General features: G+C 40.7%; 2 protein-coding genes across 2 annotated transcripts in view; one reads left to right on the plus strand and one right to left on the minus strand.

Annotated features, from left to right (window-relative positions):
• Positions 1 to 1,802: 1,802 nt before the first annotated feature.
• On the minus strand, positions 1,803 to 2,705 carry LOC130043510 (voltage-dependent anion-selective channel protein 3-like). The gene has a single exon (XM_056135846.1). It carries the CDS (start codon positions 2,703 to 2,705, stop codon positions 1,950 to 1,952), a length of 756 nt encoding a protein of 251 aa, XP_055991821.1. The 3' UTR covers positions 1,803 to 1,949.
• Positions 2,706 to 20,326: 17,621 nt separating this feature from the next.
• The window catches only part of LOC130016086 (mas-related G-protein coupled receptor member X1-like), a 38,836-nt gene continuing 38,419 nt past the window's right edge, over positions 20,327 to 20,743 (plus strand). The window contains exon 1 of the mRNA XM_056106802.1: positions 20,327 to 20,424. Within this exon, the coding sequence (XP_055962777.1) occupies positions 20,327 to 20,424 (98 nt within the window). The remainder of the gene's footprint in view (positions 20,425 to 20,743) is intronic.

A 20,743-nucleotide genomic window follows, 5' to 3' on the forward strand; every position in this document is an offset into this window, starting at 1 on the left:
GGTCATTCTAGGGGAAAGGGCAGCTCATATAGAGAAGGGAGCATCAAATAAAGTGTGTTTGGAGGATCCTCCAGGAGGGGAGATGAGTGTTGAAAGTAGACTATGGACTGAACATGTTTGCCACTCAATGCCTCTTTTGCAGACCACAACACCCAAAAGGAGAGAGAGAACAAAAGGGAATGCCCTGCCACAGAGGCAGGGGGGGATGGGGGGGTGGGAGCGATATTTTCCATGGTGGTGGAAAGTGGGCACTGATGGAGGGATGGGTATTTGATCATTGTATAATCGACCCAAGCACAAAAAATTGTAAATCTACAACTGTACTTCATGGTGTTTCACTAATAAAAAGAAAAAAAATGAAAAAAAAGAACCTGAATGATCAGTTTGAGGGTCTTCATGTTCCTAGAATGAGCAGAAACCATTGGGCTATATTAGCATGTGACAAGGACAAATGGAGATGTTTCTGGCACCTGCTCAAGAAAATCAATGAGTAACAGGATGTCAAGTGATCAAGTGATCATGTGAAACAGCAATAGAAAACAAATTATTTCACAATGCCTTTTCAGCAGTTCTGAGTGTTGGAGGAAATTCCAAATAATAATGATGCATCTTTTGTCTAAATAGTGAATATAAACAAAGTAGAAAGAGTTAAGTAAGAATCATCTGCCTCACAGGCATCTGGAGGGGTGGGAAAGGGGGTATATTTTGCTTCCTGGTGGTGAAAAATGCACACTGGTGAAGGGATAGGTGTTTGATCATTGTATGACTCAGAAATCTGAAAGCTTTGCGACTTTTCTCACGGTAATTCAACAAATAAATTTAAAAAAATAAAAACTGTCTTTGTTAGAACATTAAAGATACAAGGAAAAGCAAAAAAAAAAAAAAAAGGAGAAAAGTGCCTCCCATAGAGGGAGACTGAGGATAGGGTTGGGGGTTAGAAGACGGTGGTAGGGAAACTGGGCACATTGGAAGTGGGAAATGTGCATGGGTGGAGAAATGGGTGGTGGATCATTTATTGACTAAAAAACAATCATGAAGAATTTTGTAATGGTCTATCTTATGGATATCCAATTAAAAAATTTTTAAAAATGTAATGTGGAGTTCATGCCCAATTCAATGAGCTTAATCAATAGCTGAATAAATAGCAGCACTTTTCCATTTAAAAAGTACAAATATTATCATTTTCCCATACTTTCGTATGCAACAGAATTAAATAATGAAGTCTCTTATTCAACCCCACTCTCTCCACTCTCTATTACGTACATGCCCTTTTCCATACTAAAATATTACAAATTGAGTGAGTTTTTAAATATCATCACAAACTATATTCTTTATTTTAGCAGGTGACCACAAAAGTCTTTTCACTTTTGATCTCACAGAAAATAAAAGTAATCGTTATGCATGTTTTTTTATGTTTCAAATGTATGAGTTTATTTTATTTTACTCTGATTCAAAACCAAAGATTCCACTATAGCACAGAGACCAATATATTAAGAGGTCATAAAAAAGTGATGTGGGACATGCGGGACATGAGGCACAAACTAGAGGATCCGGTCATTCCCGAGTAACATGACACTACATCCTTGCTGAGAAAAAACAATTAAGATAACACTGCAGAACTGAACTGAAATGTGGCATAAAACATGTCAACTCCCAAGCATGCCTTCAAGCACCTCCCTTTGAATGGACCTGCGATCTCTATAGACTTCAGCGTTAGAAGGATTACAATAATTTGGAAGAATAAAGAGTTCACACTTTTGAAATTTCACAGAATTTTAAAGCAAAAAAAAATAACAGTGAGTTTATTTCTCTTCACACCCAGGGAAAAATCTGATGTTTCACTCAAAATCACATAAAGCTTCTAGTTCAAATCCCAGCCCAATCTTGTGACCACCTGCATTGAAGTTCTTTCCATCAACTAAAGCGGATAAGGTCAGTTTGACTCCTGGTCAAAGGGTATGAATATAACCCAGTCCAATCAGACTGGCATTATTTACTTTAACAGATAGAAAAGTTCTACAATCCAGCCTGTATTTAGCAGCGATGCCAAAATGGCTGGTATTATTGCCAGCTGTCCATGCAAGGTTTATTGATGTTTCAACTTTGTCAGTAACCTTCTGGTAGATACATCCTCCAAGTTCAGTGACATCGTTTACATGAGTATGCAGTTGGAAATCTGAATCCTTGTAAGCCAAGGCAACATTATTCTGAAACAGTTTGGATTTGCCTGTATCAAAACTCATCTGATAACCAGCAAGCCAACCTTCAAAGGCAAACACAGCCCAGCCATAGATGGTTGGTCCAGAAAAATCTATGTCAACACTACTGCCAAGACTGAAACATTCCCACCTAAAGGAGGCCTTCAATTTCTCACTCTTCTTTCCTGTGTTCAGTACAACTATGTTATTAAGAGTCAGCTTCAGCATGTCAACCAACTTATTCTCCCAAGATATTTCCATTCCAAGTGTACTGTCTATGTTCCAATTTTGGACAAAGGTAAATCCATAGTTACAGACCTTGTATTTGGTCTCTAGGTTCTCGATCGCTTTCCCTGTATCTGTGTAGGCATGACCAGAAGTAGAAAATTCCGCTCCACTACAAGACTTGGTTTTCAGATTTATTTTGACCATACCAAAGTCATATCTGTTGCTGAAGACATCCTTGGAAGCCTTTCCTAGGTCACAGTAAGTCACTGTGCTACACATATCTCAATCAGAGGGCCCATCTCTGCACTGCTAGGGCAACTGCTGAAGGTATCCCCAGGATGCCATCTGCGCCTGCGCAGCCTCAGTTCATTGTGCATGTTTAATTAATACATTCAAACAAACTAAGTTTCCAAATTAGGAGGAATCATGATACTTCTTATTATGCATGCTTATTCAGGTGACAGTTCCATTTAATGACTTCTATTTTTTTGCATGTGATTCAACTTTTCCTTGCTTTGAAAGTTCCCCCTCACTCATCTTTTATCTCCTAGTTGGAAAACATTTCATAATAATCTATTGTGACCCTGACAAATGTTAGCCATTGGGACACATTAATGAAAATGAGTCAGAGGTCACTCTTTCCAGATTACTGACATGAGCACTCACAGACCAGGCGCTACTGGGTTGTATTCCTTTAATTCCTTGTGTTGTCTCTGCCTGTCAGTGGGCCATTTTCAGGCAGAAAGGCCCAAAAGAGAAAAAAGTTGGGCTCAGGGTCCTGCTGCTGCCCTTACTTCCTGCCAGGAAAACTCCCCTCCAGACACTGTACAATGGGACATGATCTAGGAAACTAGTGGGAAAATCAGGACCTTAGAACATTGGATGTTTGTGAAAAGTTGTGACTCAGTAGAGAAATTGTAGGCTGTAATCAGAAAGATCAGGCAGAATCTAAATATAGTATGCCTAAATTGCATGGCCTGCTTAAACTGTCTTAGTCGCTTCTCTCTAATCTCAGGTATGGCCATGAGAACTCATGATTATACAGAATATTCTTTCTAGTTTGTGTTACAAGGAAACCAACAGAATATCTGAGCATGCATGTAACTGTCACAGTCTGGTTTAGGAAGGCACACCAGAAAATGAACGTGACTGGCTAGATCTGGAAACAACCCGAGTGCCTGAGAATTTTTTCATTTTCATTTCATCATCCTGTTAATCGTCGATTGCCTCGAGCAGGCCCCAGTAACGTCTCTTTCATCCTAGCCCTGAGATTATATTCACGGCTCTTTAGGAGAATGAGACCCATCATTGTTACTGGTATTTGGCATATTTGGTACGCCACGGGGAGTTTGCCAGACTCTGCCCTGTGGGCAGGCTACATTCGATAGCCTGCAAGTTTGTCCAAAGTAGGAATGAGATAATAAGATGTCATAAAGAAAAGTTCTGATAAGATGTCGCGCGGCCGCATATAAAATCTGGATTTTATAGTCTCTGAGTCTTGGCCGCTGATGGGATTACACGGCGCCAGGGGGCCAGGTGGTGGGTGTGACCCCCGCCTACTGGAATTTGGAGGATCTGGGTGGAAGATGCTCGACTCCAATTCGAGTAGGCTTGGAGGTCTCGGCCCCGGAACCCGCGTGGCTTTGTCCCTCTGCCAGTACCTTCATGTTTGCGGAGAGTGGTCTCAGCATGGTGGTGGCTGGTCCTGGAGGTCTTCGGCTGCCGGAGCCCCAGTCGGGGCGGGGAGGAAAGCTCGACCCGCTCCCCTCCAAGGGGTCCCGGCGAGGGACACCCAGGCGCGGGGGCAAAAGACTGCCGCCTGAGAATAGACAATTGATTAAATAAACTGAGGTACATCTACAAAATGAAATACTACTCAGCTGTTAGGAAAGGTAAAGTCATGAAATTTGCTTATGATTGGACTGACATTGAGAGTACCATACTAAGTGAAATGATTCAGAAAGAAAGGGAGGAGGGCTACTGGGATCATTGGTGGTGGAGAATGGGCACTGGTGGAGGGATGGGTACTCGATCATTGTATAACTGAAACCAAAGCACGAAAGTTTGTAAGTCTACAACTGTACCTCATGGTGTTTCACTAAAAAAATTTTTAATTAAAATAATTATAAAAAATTTAAAAAAGAAAGGGGCAGACATAGAATGACTGCAGTCATTTGTGGAATATCAGATAACATAATATGAGACTGACAAGCAGAAAAAGTAGAGACATGACCAAGAATATTGCTCCAGTGCAGCCTGCCTCATGAACTGGGGGGAAGACATGAAGCTTTGTACCTTATCTCATTGTTATTCAATAAAATTTTTAAAAATTAAATAAATAAATGTTCATTCCATTCTAGGCCATTGGACCTAATGTGGAGTTCTTAGGGGGAACTTCTCAGTCCTACTTACAATGACCTTGTAGAAGATGTGGTTTTCTTTATAGAACTTCTCCAGCTCCATGTAGAAATTCTCAATTTCTTCTTCACCATAGTTGGATGCTGGTCCATAGACGATGAAGACAGAAACTGCCGACAATGAGCCAGATGTATTCAAACGTCATAAGCATCGAATTCAGGTTGTTAGGTATTCAAATGAATCAATGCTCATAGCCAAGTTCGTGTTGACAAGGACACCAACACCACCGACGGTCTACTATAGCATGTTCTGAAGAACAGTTCTTTTCCAGTGTCGAAAGTGGCGTGTTGTGATTGATGCTTTCTTGTCTCTGTCAATTCAATGAGGTCATACTTGGTCTTCTGCACTTGCACCATCAGGTTATCAATGCATGCTTCCAACGCAAGCATACATGCATTAAAAGTGCAGATAGTCATTTTTGTCCTTCTTCGCTTTGGCAGCCTAGTTCAGTCCTGAGATTTTAGCAGCCTCTCCTTGTTCGTCTTTCTCAAAGCTGCAGTATTGGAGGCTTTTCCAGAGTCGGGGAATGAGGACCATATTTTTTACTTTTTTGTCATATTGAATATGCCACAGGTAGCTTCTGAGCTCTGTCATGTGGGCAGCATGTTATAACATTCTGTGTTGGTTCAAACTTCTCCAGTTGGCACCATTGAGGTTCTCTTGCCACAATGAGGCAGACACTATCAAGGTCGGTGGAAACTCCTATTTCTCACTTATCTACAGTTTTTTATGCTGACCAAGGCCAAACATGGTAATTCACACTTCCAGAAGGCAAAATCTAAACATTGGACATGGCAGTCTCCCCTTGGACAGTTCAACAACGAAATTGATCACATCATATTCAACTGATGGTTGGCCTGACTAATGTCGCTGTTGTCCCAAAATTGCAAACGGGATCAGACCACCACCTCCTTCATGCGAAATTATACTTCACACATCAGGGAGAAAGGGATTCAAAGTTTAAGACAAGAACATCCAGAACATCCACCAACTGGGAGCTCTTTGGCACTACTTCAGCAACATTTCAGCAATGACAGCATCAACATAGAATATGATTGACTGATTCATCATCTCCATGGTTGTGCAAGAAACAACGAAAGAGAGAAAGCCACAAAAGGATGCCTGGCTCAGAAACTCTCCAGCTCATTCACCAAGTGGTTTGGAGCGAGCCTCTGAAATCACAGGCTAACATCCGAACTAGCAAGCTGTGCAGAGAAGCAATAAAAGAACCTCAAAGGAAGAAGAGCAGCAGTGTTGGCTGATGTGGCAAAAGTAAGGAAAAGTATTCACAATGCCTGCCTGTCCTTCTCCAACTATAAGACCAAGATGACTGTGCCCTCTGACGTCCTGATGGATCTATCACATCTTCCAGATGGGCAATGGAGAAGGTTATCCATGAATTCTACTCGGACCTCCTTCATAGCCATGTTCACCTGCCCACATACCAAATTCCGCAGGATGGATATGTGGTTCCCAGCATTCTCTCTTCTGAAATCCGACATGCTATTTCATCAGAACAGAACCCGGCCCAGCAAGGTCAGACCTGAACACCTGAAGAAACTGCCTTCAGTACTCATCAATACACTGGTCCGGCTCCTCACACACTACCTGTCTGAATGCAACTGTCTGACCCAATGGAAAACTAGGAGGACTGTACTGCTGTACAAGAAGGGAGACATTCACGACATTGTCAACTATCGCCCATTCTGCCTATAATCTGTCATCTACAGGCTGTTCACTCAAGTCATCCTGAATAAGATTGGCAGAACACTAGATGAACCTACAACCATGAGAGCAAGCCAGGTTCCAAAAAGGATTCAGCATGATCGACCATATTCAATGGTAACTGAGCTCACTGAGGTTTCTCAGAAGTTCAAGATGACACTCTGTCCAACGTTCATTGATTTAAAGAAGGCCTTTGGTTCTGTTGAGATGGAAGTGGTCTTCAAAACCCTAGCCAAACAGGGCGTTCAAACTCTATACATAAGGCTCCTCCATGAGCTGTATTATTGATTCACTTCCAGGATCTCACCGTTCTACAAGGAAGTGATCATTGATGTCAAGAGATGGGTTTGGTAGGGTGATACCATTTCACTGAAACTCTTCAGTGCCACCCTTGAGGACGCCATGTGAGCACTGGACTGGGAAGGAATGGGAGTGAAGATAGACAGTTGGCAACTATTCCACCTCCGTTTTGCTGATGACATCATTCTAATAACCGCAAATATCTGCCAAGAGGCATGAATGCTGGCTGACTTCGACCATGACTGTGGAAAAGTCAGACTAGAGCTAAATCTCATGAAGACAATGTTCATGAGAAATGGACTTTTTCCTGGCATTCCATTTGCTCTCAATGGAACAAACATCTCCAGATGCAGCAGTTATGTGTACCTAGGTCAAGAATCTACTATGAGAAACAACTTGACACCTCAAATGCACAGGAGGAAGAGAGCGGCATGGAACACCTTCAAGAGCATCAAAGAAATGGTTAAGAGGATGAAGAACCTCCAGCTCCGAGCACATCTTTTCAACTCCACTGTTCTTTCTGCATTAACATGTGTCTCATAGCCCTGGGCCCTACAAAAACAGGATCAGAACGCTACTCGGCTATCCCAAAGAGGAATCAAAAGAGTTATGCTTGGAATATCATGTTTCACTCAAGTGAGAGAAGGAATCCAAAGTCCCGACCTACTTCTATGATCAAGAATCAGGGATGCTGTCTCGTTTGCCAAGGCGTCGAAAATCAGATGGGCCAGACACACCATGCGATTTGAAGACGATTGCTGGACTATATCTGTTTCTGACTGGATTCCACAGGATGTCAAAGAACACATGACCGCCAACCTAAGAGATGGTCAGACTTCTTTGTCAAAACGCTTAAAAAACATTTTGAGGCTCTTCTTGTTCCTGGAATAAGCAGACATCACTGGGCTACAATAGCATGCGACAGGAACAAATGGAGACTTTACTGGTGCCCCTTCGAGCAAATCAATGACAAGTGATCAAGTAATACAACTGACAAATAAATACATAAAAAATTAAAATAAAGTGACTGACTAGGCTTTCAGAGAACACGTTACATGCAAATGGATTTCTTGATCACAAACCTTCTGAAATTTATCATTTCCCTGGTAGGGCTGCAGGAAATGCTGCGGTGCTCTGGGTCCCGAATATCTACAAATGTTTTCTCAGTCTACATCCACAACTTGGCAGCAGTTGATTTAGTCTGGCTATTCATCCAGATGTTGTACTCCAAAATATGCTTTGCCAGGAACTTCAAATTATAATTAATTTCCATTTCTAAGTTTTACTTCATAATGTTTGTTTTCCCTATGTTGCAGGCCAAGCATTCTCCATGCCACTAGCATGTAGCTCTGCCTATCTGTCCAAAGCCCGTCTGGTATTGTTGCCATTGCCCAAATCACATGCCATCTGTCATTTTTGCCCTGTGCTGGGCCCTGTCCCTAATTCTGAGGATCCTGAGAATTGAATTCAGAGGCTTTTTGTTTGGAGAACATGATATATATATTTGTGGAAGTACTTAATAACAGCAGTGCCACATGGTTGATTGGCACCTTTGTGTTTCTTTTCAAATCCAACTGATGATCATATTGCTGTGTGTCTCCTGGAAGAAGTTGAACAGGTTATGTGTGACCAATGGACATACTGTACTGGACTTCCTCCTCTGTGGACTGCCTTGGGGCCTCCTCTTAAGCTTAATGCCTATTAGTTATACTATGAACATTTAAAAATCTTTTCTAGTTACAAATATATTAACCTGTGTCAAAAGATGTGCTAATCCCATCATTTACTTCTTTTATGGCTCTATAGGCAGCAGAAAAGGCAGCAAAGAAGGAGTCTTAAATTAATTCTTCAGAGAGTGTTGCAGGATGTTCCTGAGGAGGACAGAAGTCAAGGCAGCCCTCCTCAGGGGACTCTGGAGATGTCAGGAAATACTCATGTGGCCTAACTCAATCACAATGTAGTTATCACTGTCACTGTCCTCCCATTGTGCATTGATTTGTTCGAGTGGGCACCAGTACCATCTCACAACAAATTGTGAGACTTGTTGTTACTAGTTTTGGCATATTGAATACTTCACGGGTAGCTTGCCAGACTTTGCTGTGCGGACGATATACTCTCCAAAGCTTGTCAGGGTCTCTGAGAGGGAACGTAGTAATATTTTCAGAAAATTTATCACTGAATTTCAGATATTTGGCATTTCTCAGTTCTTAAAGCTGAATAGTATTTCACTGTATAAGTGAGTCATTATTTACTTTAATGGTCTGGGTATATTGGTAAATAGTCTATTTTTGTGTAGTGTTCACACAGAACAAATTTGCTACTAAAATACGTCTAGAGTGTTTGTAGGGCATGTTTGTATTTCTAACAGATGAAAAACCAGAAGTAAAATATGGTTAATAGGAAAGAAGTTGCATATGAAACTCTAGGAGTAATTTCAAATGTCTTTTCAGAAGGAAAGACATTTGAAATTGTATATTTGTTACATCTTTTTGTTACATATACTATATGGTGTCAGTGTTTTGGACTTTCTGTTTTCCATATATTGCTCTCCTGTTCCAAACACCTCTTCCTATGAATTGAGTACTCAAAACAACAGAAACAAAAATACACCTATGAGAACTCATCATACTCAAAGAGTTCTATAAACCTAAAGAAACGGGATAAAACTAATCAGGAAAAAAATGTGTGCATTCAACAATATCAGATAAAGGTTTTTAATTTTATATTATATAAAGCACACAGAAAAACAACAGAGAAAAGTCTAAAGCCCTATACAAACATCTGGACAGAAAATGAACAAGTACTTCTTTGAAGAAGATAGACAGTGGTTGGGAATTCATTGAAAAATGAACTCTCAACCTTGGCTGGTTCAACTCATTCTATCCTAAGAAAAACAGTATGGACGTTTCTCATCACAGTAAGTATGAAATCAAAATTCCAACAATCAAATTTAGAAATGTGCCCTTCAAATAGCAAACTAGAGGTTGGGAAATATACCTGGGATATCAGTGGAGGGAAGTCATCATTACTGGTGGGTTGCATTGAAACATTGCATGCCTTACAGTCTGCTAGGTATAACTATGTACATCACAGTACACAATACGCATTCAAGTATAATAAGCGAATGAAATAATAAAAGTTAGTTATAACACTTCCATAAAAATATATTTCCGGGACTTAATTTTAACCCAATGGCTGGTGTGTGGGTTTTTGTTCTGGTAAAAGGTAAAGGCCCTCCCGTTGATCATCGATTTGCTCGTGCGGGCCCAGTAACGTCTCCATTGGAGACTTTGTTGTTACTGTGTTTGGCATATCGAATACGTCACAGGAAGCTTGCCAGGCTCTGCCGTGCAGGCGAGATACTCTCGGTAGCTTGCCAGGCTTCTCCGAGAGGGGCGGAGGAATCGAACTTGGGTTGGCCATGTTGGCTGCGTGCAAGGCAAACGCCCTACCCGCTGTGCTATTTGTTCTGGTACCATTGTTTAATTTCTACTTTTGTACTATTTCTTTTTTTAATTTTTATTAGTGAAACACCATGAGGTACAGACATAGACTTATAAATTTTTGTGCTTGGGTTTCAGTTATACAATGGTAAAGTACCCATCACTCCAACAGGGCCCATTCTCCACCACCACGTGTCACAGTATCCCTCTAACCTCTCATTCCCCCATCCCACCGTACCTCTGTGGTAGGGCATTCCCTTTTGTTCTCTCTCTCCTTATGGGTGTTGTGGTCTGCAAAAGAGGCATTGAGTGGAAATCATGTTTGTTCTATAGTCCTCTTTCAGGATGTTTCTCGTATCCTGTAAGGATCCTCCCAACACCCTTTATTTGATGCTCCCTTCCTATCTGAACTCCCCTTTCCCCTAGCATGTGTGAATAGCCTCAAGCCATGGAACAACATTCCTGGTACTAATCTCGGCCACTCTCTGGTGTTAGTCTCCCATTTTGTTACTTTATGTTCCCCAGATGAATGCAGTCTTTCTATGTCTATCCCTCTCTGACTCATTTTGCTTTACATGACACTTTCCATGTAGTACCAATTGTATGTAAATTTCATGACTTCATCTTTTCTAATAGCTACTTAGTACTCCACTGTGTAAATAAACCAAAGATTCTTTAACCAGTCATCTGTTCTCGGGCACCCAGGTTTTTTCCAGATTCTAGCTATTGTAAACAGTGCGCAATGAAAAAACAAGTGCAGATGTCACTTTGACTGTACTTTTTTGCCTCATCGGGATACATTACCAGGAATGGTATTGCTGGGTCAAATGGGAGCTCAATTTCTAACTTTTTGAGTATCGTCCACACTGTTTTTCAAAAGGGCTAAACAAGTCGGCATACTCACTAGCAGTGAAGGAGGGTCCTTTCTCGCCACATCCGCGCCAGCACTGGTTGCTTTTGTTCTTTTGGATGTGGGCCAATTTCTGTGGTGTAATTGATATCTCATTGTGGTTTTGATCTGCATCTCCCTGATAATTAATGATGTAGAGCATTTTCTCATGTGCCCTTTTTCCATTCCGATTTCTTCTTTGAGAAAGTTTCTGTTCATTCCATTGCACCATTTTTTTGATGGGGTTGGATGTTTTCTTCTTGTGCAGTTCAACCAGTACCTTGTATATCCTTGATATCAACCCCTTGTCAGATGTGTATTCGGTGAATATCCTTGGCTATTGATTTTATAGCCTGCAACTTTACTATACAAGTCTATTGTTTCTAGGAGTTTCTTGGTAGAGGTTTTAGGATTCTATAAGTATAGTATCATATCATCTGGGAATAGTGAGCTTGATTTCTTTCTTTTCTACCTGGATGCCCTTAATATCTTTTTCTTGCCTAATCGCTTTTTAAAGTATTTCCAGTACTATACTGAACATTAGTGGAGAGAGTGGGCATCCTTGTGTCGTCCCTGTCTTAGGGAGAAGGATCTCAGTTTTCTCCATTGAGGATGATGCTTACTGTAGGCTTGTGGTAGGTGGCTTTAACTATATTGAGGAAAGTCTCTTCTATACCCATTTTGGCTAGGGTTTTCATCATAAATAGGTTCTGGATCTTGTCAAATGCTTTCTCTGTGTCTATTGATGTGAACATATGATTTTTATCTTTTCTCTTGTTGATAGGATGGATTATTTTGATTGATTTCTGAAAGTTAAAGCATCCCTGCATCCCCTGGGATGAATCTTAATTGGTCATGGTGTATGATCTTTTTGAAGAGTTGTTGAGTTCTATTTGTTAGTATTTTGTTGAGAATCTTCGTATCTGTGTTCATCAGGGATATCGGCCTGTAGTTTTCTTTTCTTGTGGTGTCTTTGTTTCCTTTTGGTATTGGAGAGATATGGGCTCAATAGAAACTGTTTGGGAGAGTTTCTTTTTTTTTCCATTTTCCCGGAAAAGCTTGAGAAGAACTGGCATTAGGTCCTCTTTAAATGATTGGAAAAATTTGCTAGTGATTCCATACGGACCCGGGATTTTGTTTTTGGGAATACTTTTGATTACAATTTCAATTTCTTTAATGTTAATAGATCTTTTAAGGTACTCTAGATCTTCTTGTTTCAGCTTTGGGAGATTATAGGAATCCAGGAATTTATCCATTTCTTCTAGGTTCTCTTGTTTCATGGCATACAGACTGTCAAAGTAGTCTCTGATGATCTTTTGAATTTCTTTGGTTTCTGTTGTGATGTCCTCATTCTTATTTCTGTTTTGATTTATTAGGGTTCTCTTTCCTCTGTTTCTTTGTGAGTGTTGCTAGTGATTTATCTATCTTATTTATTTTCTCAGAGAACCAGATCTTGGTTTCAATGATCTTTCAGATTGTTTTTTTGTTGTTGTTGTTTCCATGTCATTGATTTCTGCTCTAAGTTTTATGATCTTTTTCCTTCTGCCTGATTTGGGCTACTTCTGTTGATCCTTTTTTAAGGTCTTGAGCTGTGAAGTCAAGTTGTTTTTGTACATCCTTGGTTCTGTCCTGAGATATGCTTCAGAGCTATAAATTTCCCCTTAATACGACTTTAGCTGCATCCCATAGGTTCTGGTAGCTTGTGTCTTCATTCTCATTTGTTTCCAAGTATCTTTTGATTTCGTCGTTGACTTCCTTCCTTATCCATTCGTTGTTGAGCATTGAGTTGTTTAATGTCCAGGTGGTTTGATTTGATTCTCCGTGTCTGTGTGTGATTCACGTCTATTTTCATTGCATCATGGTCTGAAAAGCTGTTGATACTATTTCTATCTTCTTGATTCTATTGAGGAATGTTTTGTGGCCTAGAACATGGTCTATTTTGGAAAATGTCCCGTGAGCACTGGAGAAGAATGTGCATTCTTTCTTTTTTGGGTGTAAAGCCCTGTATAGATCTATAAGGCCTTTCTCTTCTATTTCTTCTTTCAAAGCCAATGTTTCCTTGCTGAGTTTTGTTCTTATTGATATATCCAGAGGTGATAAGGCAATGTTGAAGTCTCCAGTTACTATTGTGTTGCTAGCAATATCCTCCTTAAGATCTGTTAGCAGTAGTTTTAAATATTTAGCTGTTCCCTCATTAGGTGCATATACATTTAAGTGTGTGATTTCTCCCTGTTGTACGTATCCCTTGATGAAGAGAGGATACCGTTCGCTGTCCCTTCTAATTTTTTCAACCTGAAATTAATGTTGTAGGATACTAGTATTGCCACCACAACTTTTTTGAAGGATCTTTTGCTTGCAGGATTGTTTTCAATCCTTTCATTTAGAGCCTGTTTTTGCTCTGCCTGTTGAGATGAGTTTTTTGTAGGCAGCAGAATGTTGGGTTCTGTCTCTGAATCTATTTTGCCACTCTGTGTCTCTTAATTGGTTAATTTAGACCATTAACGTTGAGAGAGATTATTTTATGGGGTTTTGTGTTATCTTTCTGTAAGGGTCTGTTGTGCTTATAGGATTTGTGTTGTCTTATAGTAGCCCCTTTAGTCCTTCTTTTGGGTTTGGTTTTGAGTCTATGAAGTTCCTGAGCTGCTGTTTATCTAGAAAATTGTGTGCCGTTCCTAGATTTTGAGTGAGATCTATGGAAAAGATGATGGATGGATTATCTGGACTCCTGTGACAGTGCTCTTAGATAATTGAGTTTTTCAAAAGTTGCAGGAAATCAAGGGTTTTTTCATACGAGATTAAATGATTTATACATAATAACATCTGACTGAGTAAAGAGAAATGCTTGCTTTTCTCTTCTTTTATACCTTCAGTATGTTTTTGATGCTTCATGGCACTATGTTGGTTTGCATAAATTCAGATAAGTCTTTCCTCTCTGTAATTGGGTCTACCCCTCATGCAGACAGGAAAAACATCTATGGGACCCCTAACCCCTCTTCCAGGGAAACAGTCAGGGGATCTGTCTAAATGACAGGAGCAGGGATTTAACAGGCACTGTTTCAAGTACCCTACAAACCTCAGGGCTACCTTAAAGGCAGGCCAGCTTAAGAAAAGACTGAAAATCATCACTGCTATGGAGAATGAGGAATTTAGGACTCTGCAATGACTAACTCAGTCTGGGTCTACTCTAAGTGTCAAGGAAAAACCTGGAAACCAGGATTTCTCCCACCCATGAAGAAGGGATGGTATGGACTCCTTTCTGTCAGGACATCTCTGTGAAAAATGAGGCCTAAAGCCACATCCAGTTCAACCTGAAGGCTCGAGGCCTTCCATTCAGTTCATCGCGCAACATCTTTTGGCCAGGCCTGGGTAGTTCTGACATACCAGGTAAGATTAATGACACTATTGGTCTGTCTCCTGTCTTTAGCCGATTCCCAGGACTTCTCAGTAAATAATGGGGTATCCCAAATGGAGAGTACTTTAATCTTACTGTGTTTATGCAAAGGAACAAGCCAGGTTTGGTAAGCTATCTTGCAAATTTTAAAATGAAGGTGGAGAGAAAACCATGTTTCTGCAACTTGCTTTTTGTAAGAATCAGTGTCTAATTCTACAGAGGTGATTGAATAAATGTATTTAATCTTGATCTAAAAGGTACCCCCTCTTTTGGCAAATTTAGATAAAACTTGGTTTACTTACTGTAGAAAAACAGCCTAATCTATAAAGGAACTCAATGTTTTACATGCTGTCACTTGTCTGATCAGAGCATAAAGCTCTGAAGCCAGAGCTTTACTAGGGTGAAGCTCATCTCAAAGTGCAGAATTTGCTGTGAATTGGCCAAAATGTCGAGAAGGGCATCTAAACTGGTTAAATTAGAATAGATTAATATCTAGTTCTAAAATACTGTGAATTTTCTTTCTATACTTTCTGTATTGCATCTCATTTTCTGTGAACAGTCATTTGGAGAGAACAAGGATATTAACAGCTCTTAATTTTTGTTGCTTCATGGGATTAACACCAGAGAATATTTCCCCTAAGTCAGAATGTACTGCAGAAGAGGAACAATGGACATTGGAGGTTTCCAAAAGGAAGTTGATGAATGATTTACCCAACAAGGAAAGTTGTGAACCCCTGGATCAATGCAATGGAATATTATTAAAGGGTTATACTTTAACACTAATGAAAACCATCTTCCATGGGAAGGGACTGAACAGCAAGTAAGATAGAAGTAACTCAGAACTGTGCTTTCTGTGCCATTAATGAACCTAGTGGAAATCTTGATCCTCCTCTCCTAACACCTGTTCAGCATCAAGGAACTTAGAGGAGGATCACAGCTTGACCTCATGCAAATGATCAAATGCTCATATGTTCAAAGTAAAATATCTGTTGGTTCTCATTGAGAGCTTCAGTGTACGGGCAAAAGCTTTTCCAATCTGTACTGAGAAAGCCAGAGAATGGCTTGGTGTTTCAGTGTCCATTAGAAAAATCTGGACACAGGAAGTCATATTATCAACCAAATCTTATCAACCAAGTCATATTATCAACCAAGTGATAGGTAGAGTTATTCCTTTTTATTGTCTTAATGATAGATATGGGTATGGTATTGTGTTGCTTTTGTTTCTGTTGCTTTAACTCTTGTTTTTTTAGACAGAAAACAATTCTGTCCTTACTGGGTCAGAAAGAACCTTCTACTTCTCCAGGGTCTAAACATTTCAAAGTGATAGCCCTCAGTCTAATTGATCTGATCTTCTCTTTCAGATAATTTCAGGAACCCAACCAATTCATTGCCTGGGGCCCATTATTAACTAAGGTAGTCTGAGATTTCCCCCTTGCACAGGCAGGGTCTGTGCCCCTTATCAGCATGAAACAGCTTCAGAAGATGGACCACCAACCATTTTCCCCTTAAAGTTTTAAGGTGGTGAAATCTCTAGGGGGGGGGGAGAATATGATGTAGGCAGGTAGACAGGGAAAGCCCCCTCCCAAGGCAATGACAAAAGCAGCCCTGCATAAAATAGGAAAACAGGAACTAAGGCTTAATAAGACCCTCACCTGGCTACAGCAATAGACCCAAAGAAGCTCCTGCAGGAACAAAAGGTCAGGAAAGGAATTTCAAAGAAGACCATCACCACTCCAATCCTCCATGGTAACCTCCTTAGCAACGAACTTTTACCTGGGAAGAAGCCCACGAGGGGGCAGGCTGGAGAAACCCTATAAAGTACCAACTGCCTGAACTCATGTGCTGCTTGCAACCACGTGGCCGAGCACATGTGCGCTGAACACATGCGTTGCCGGCATCTCCCCTCTTGAGATGTATACTTTCATGCTTTTCTGTCTAATGCTAGGATGTGTGTAGGGGTTCTCTCTGCCTTTGGAGAAGCCTGTGTTCTCTCTTGAGTACATTACTCTCTCACTCTCTTCCTCTCCAAAACCTCCAAATAAAATCTGTTTATTTCACTGCTTGTCTACTTCTGAAATTCTTTTATGCGAGTGAGACAAGAACCCAGTAACTCTGGGTCCTGGGCGGCAGAGGAGGTTGGGGAGAAAGTGAACATCTTTCTCCTCCCCGTGTCACATAAGTCACTGGATGAAGTATTCTTAATGAAGCAATCATTTCAGTGAGCTTTTTCACTATATCCCGCCATTGCCTTCAGGTTTGGAGGTTTTCCTCTGATAGGTCTGCTGTGAATCTAAGGGTGCTCCTTTGTATGTGATTTCCTTCTTTGACCTTGCTGCTTGCAGTATTTTGTCTCTATTGGCAGCATCGATTATTCTAACTATAGTATGTCTTGGAGTGTTTTTGTTAGGGTCTCTTTTAGCTGGCACCCTTCAGGCTCCTTGAACCTGAATGGCTGCATTGTCAAGCTGTAGGGATTTTTCAGCAATGATTTTTTTAACCGTGTTTTTTCATTGGTATTATTTCCCTGATCTTCTGGTACCCCAATGATTCTAATGTTGTTCCTCTTGGAATCATCTCCTAGGACTCTGATTCTCTGTAGAGCTCTTTTGAGGTCCTTTGCCACTGTTTGTTGTTGCCTGTTGGCTTGGTGCAGCTGATCTTCCAGCTCACTGATTCTCTCTTCAGCTGTGGTAATTCTACTGTCGAGGCCACAGACTGAGTTTTTTATTTCATCTACGAAATCTTTTATTCGTGACATTTCTGCTCTCATTTCTTCCCGTAATTTGCCTATTTTTTCTGTCATGTTACTGGATATCTGTCTGACTGTTTCATTGAGTTGATTGAACATCTTCATGACTTCATATCTGAATTCTTTGTCAGAGAGGTCCCTTAGGTGAGCAGTATCTACAGAGGCTTCTGGATTCCTTTTGTTGTCCTCCCCATGTGGTGAGGATTTGCATTGTTTCTTCATGTTGGTGTGTAGTAATGGAGACTAGGTTTCTTGATATGGCTAAACTACCTGTGGCCACGAGAGCATCGGCCCACATAAAATCACATAAAATTAGGCCACTCCCACGTCTACAGAAGTCACACCCACTTCTGAAAAGGCCACGCCCCCACAGGAACCTGGTGTGTGTGGGGGGAGTAAAGACTGTGTAGGGGAGAAGATCAGCACGGCTTAGGGGGCGAAGAGGAAGAGGCAGAGGCCCATGGCTGCTTTTCCCCCAGCATCTAAGAGGATGCCTGGGGGGCTTGCAGGGAGAAATCCAAGTCCCGGGTTAGAGTACCAGCGGATGAACTGACCTGGGTTTGGGAGAAGATCAGTACAGCTTTGGGGGCGAAGAGGAAGACGCAGAGGCTCATGGCTGCTTTTCTCCCAGCACCCGAGAGGATGCCTTGTGGGCTTGCAGGGAGAAATCCAAATCCAAGTCCCGGGTTTAAGTACTGGCGGATGAACTGACCTGGGTTTAGGAGAAGATCAGTACAGCTTGCGGAGCGAAGATCACTATTTCTTTAAGTCAAAGATTATGATGCGTCCTCTTTATTCTTCTTCCTGTCAGAACTCTGTTGGTCACAAAGAAACTTTAGCTATTCATGTAAAAATGAAAAAACACCCACTATCTGCCTCTGGCACCATATATGCTCATTAATGCTCATAATCCAAAAACTCACAAATAACTCTCAGAAGAGAACAACAAGGCATATAGGTGCCTCAAGGACCCACGCCAGGCTGCGTTCATCCAGAGCAACTAAGAGGGTAGTGTTTGAGCCCACCATCTGCCCCAAGAGAACCCTGGCAGCCAAAAGTCTTCCAGAACCCAATTGACACAGTGTTCACAGGCTCAGGATTAGCCCCTCATGCTTGAGAGTGAATCTGTTGAAAACCCCAGGTATGAGGGTTTTGTCATTGAAATCATCAGGTTCTCATGGGTTAGGGAATAGATGACCTTCTCCCATCTCCCTATTCTTCTGGGAGCCTGGAAGTCATGCGAGGAACTCCCTCTGGTGCCATAGAAGGTAATTAATGGCATTAACTAAGAGACTCACAAATCAATATCAGAACAACAACCATAGAGTTGCTTCCAGACCGCAAAGTGGGGTCCAATTAAATATTTAATTCCAGCTATATCACCCATTTAAAATGTTCAAATTTCTGAAGCAAATCTTATTCTCTAAAGCAAATCTTATTCTCTAAGAGACTAATGTACCAAGAGTAGCACCCCACATTTGATGGGGTGAAAAGTAGAAGGCAACCAATCTTGATCAAGTCTGTGTAAGTATATGTGGTATTTATATATGTATATAAATATACATATGTGTATATGTACATATATATCAGCCCAGAAGGCTCAATCTATAAGAACATGTTAGTAATTTCTTACACAAGGGCTTAATGGCTCCAAGGTGAGGTACCACAATTTCACACACTTTTCTCTAAGGAAAACTTTTTGCATCATGTTTTGAGGGTTATTCATAACAAGCAATACAAAATAAATTATTTCAGATCTGCTATGGGCAGGCTGGATGTTGATGAGAAAGTACGAAATAATGGTAGTGGGAAGTCCTAATAGTGGTGGAATTGGTGTTGAAATATTTAATGTAACAAATTTTGGTGGACAACTTTATGAAAATACAATTAAAAAAATAAAAAATTTAAATAGAAATAAATAAGAATAAGAAAAAACAGAACTATTTTCAGTTTTTTATAAAAAATTGTTAGTGCTCTTTGATCAGATGGGCTGGACATGTAATGAGATTTGGAGACAACCGCTGGACTAGAGCCATTACTGACTGGATTCCATGGGACGTCAAAAGACCGCGTGGCTGCCCACCTACCAGAAGTTCAGACTTCTTCATCAAGATCCTGAACAATCGGTTTGAGGCTCTTCGTGTTCCTAGAACGAACAGAAGTCAGTGGGCTACACTAGCACGGGACAGGGACAAATGGAGACATTACTGGCGCCTGCTCGAGCAAATCGATGATTAATGGGAAGTCAAGTGATCAAGTGATCAAGTGCTCTTTGAAAGAGTCTATCCAACTCTTCGAATTTGGGATAGGACTCGATGTGTTTTTGACCTTGAGTTTTATGAGATTTTTTTGATCTTTTGGTTGTCAATTCCATATGTGTATTGTTCACACACTTTTAACTAAGTAGAGTATTAAATTAGAAACCATTCCAAATCAATATATTACATTTTTTATACAGCTACACAGGAGCTGATTGTTCATGTGGATTGCAATTTATTCAGTGTGTTGGACATACTTCTGGAATAATATTACAAATATTTCTACACGTGTAAACCTTGTATTAGGTATTTGGCACAGGCACAAACATTTGTATAAACAAAATACTACATCAAAAAAGGGAGGAATATGTATGGCTTTGATATCATTATAAATATTTTAAATGGTCCTGCTTGCCGATTCTGTCAAATTTCACTTCCATCAAAAACACCTGAGACCTTTTTACGAAGATGGTGCCAAAGGCCAAGAAGGAAATCCCTGACCCTCCCAAAGTTGAAACCAAAGCCAAAGCTTTGAAGGACAAGAAAGCAGTGCTGAAAGGCGTTCACAGCCAGAAAAAGGAAAAGATTCGCACTGTCACCCACCTTCAGAAGACCTAAAACGCTGCGTCTGAGAAGGTAACCCAAATACCCTCGTAAGAGTGCCTCCAGGAGAAACAAGCTTGACCGTTATGGCATCATCAAGTTTCCTCTGACTACAGAGTCAGCCATGAAGAAGATAGAAGATAACAACACACTTGTGTTCATTGTGGATGTCAAGGCCAACAAGTACCAGATTAAACGGGCTGTGAACAAGCTCTATGGCAGGTCAATACCCTGATTGGGCCTGTTGGAGAGAAAAAGGCATATGTTCGACTGGCTCCTGATTATGAGCCAGATTATGATTATGGATGTTGCTAACAAATTGGGATCATCTAAATAGTCCAGCTGGCTAATCCTAAATACAATTTATTTTCCACTATAAAAAAACGGCTGAGAATGCCTTATCCCACAGTGTTACCACAGCTGACGAAAATATGTTCTACACGTTTGTCTCAGAGAACATATATAGGTGACTAATTTTAATTTACATTTAAATCATTACAAATTGAGATTTTGCACCATTTATGGTGCCCACATTTGGTCT

This window comes from Sorex fumeus, unplaced genomic scaffold (assembly GCF_029834395.1).
Source record: "Sorex fumeus unplaced genomic scaffold, SorFum_2.1 ptg000007l, whole genome shotgun sequence".
NCBI classification, from domain to species: domain Eukaryota; kingdom Metazoa; phylum Chordata; class Mammalia; order Eulipotyphla; family Soricidae; genus Sorex; species Sorex fumeus.